The 703-nt window shown below is 52.2% G+C and overlaps 1 protein-coding gene across 1 annotated transcript in view; it reads left to right on the forward strand.

The window, feature by feature from the left end:
* Nucleotides 1-29: 29 nt before the first annotated feature.
* The window catches only part of KIF23 (kinesin family member 23), a gene marked incomplete at its 5' end in the record, with an annotated part of 17,102 nt that continues 16,428 nt past the window's right edge, over nt 30-703 (forward strand). Inside the window, one exon of the mRNA XM_010286898.1 lies at nt 30-164. Coding sequence (XP_010285200.1) covers nt 30-164 — 135 coding nt within the window. The remainder of the gene's footprint in view (nt 165-703) is intronic.

Raw genomic sequence — 703 nt, forward strand, 5'->3', positions numbered from 1 at the left:
GGACGACGGACCGGGTGTGTGTCCCCTTTCCCCAGGTGTACTGCAGGGTGCGGCCGCTCAGCCGCTCGGACCAGGAGTGCTGCATCGAGGTGATCAACGAGACCACGGTGCAGATCCACCCCCCCGACGGATACAGGATATTCCGCAACGGGGAGTACCGGGAGGTAACGGCCTGGGGATCGGCGGGGGGAGTGCCCTCCCCCTTGGAGCTGTGCACGAAGGGGATGCTCTCCAGCCTGGAATTGGGCATCCTTTCCGCTACTGTCGATGTTGTCCGCTGGCTTGTGGGGTTTCCTGCAATGGGGAAATCAGCAGCGCTTGTGTAGGTGGTGCTTTTAAGAAAAGGGAGTTTTCAAAACCGGAAAACTACCTACAGCGAAAAGGCAGAATTTCCTTAGCCGTCAAATATGTTCTCTGTATATGAAAACACCACTTCTGCAGGGTAGAGGAGGGAGGTAAAAGAAGCAAAAGCAAAGCTGGCAAATATTTAGACTGCTCGCAGGACTCATTTATGTAATGGAAAGTAACCAGGTCTAAGCTAAACCAGACACAAATGGATTAACGACTGACATATCCCAAACGCGGGCAAAAAGCAATGTTTCCCTATTTATGGTGGGGGGGGGAATCGCAAAGCTCTAGGTTATGTATACAAACTGGTGAACTGTCATGAAGTGTGAAAAAGTAGGTAGCAGGTCGGTCACAG

This window comes from Phaethon lepturus, unplaced genomic scaffold, assembly GCF_000687285.1.
Source record: "Phaethon lepturus isolate BGI_N335 unplaced genomic scaffold, ASM68728v1 scaffold21125, whole genome shotgun sequence".
In the NCBI taxonomy this organism is placed as follows: domain Eukaryota; kingdom Metazoa; phylum Chordata; class Aves; order Phaethontiformes; family Phaethontidae; genus Phaethon; species Phaethon lepturus.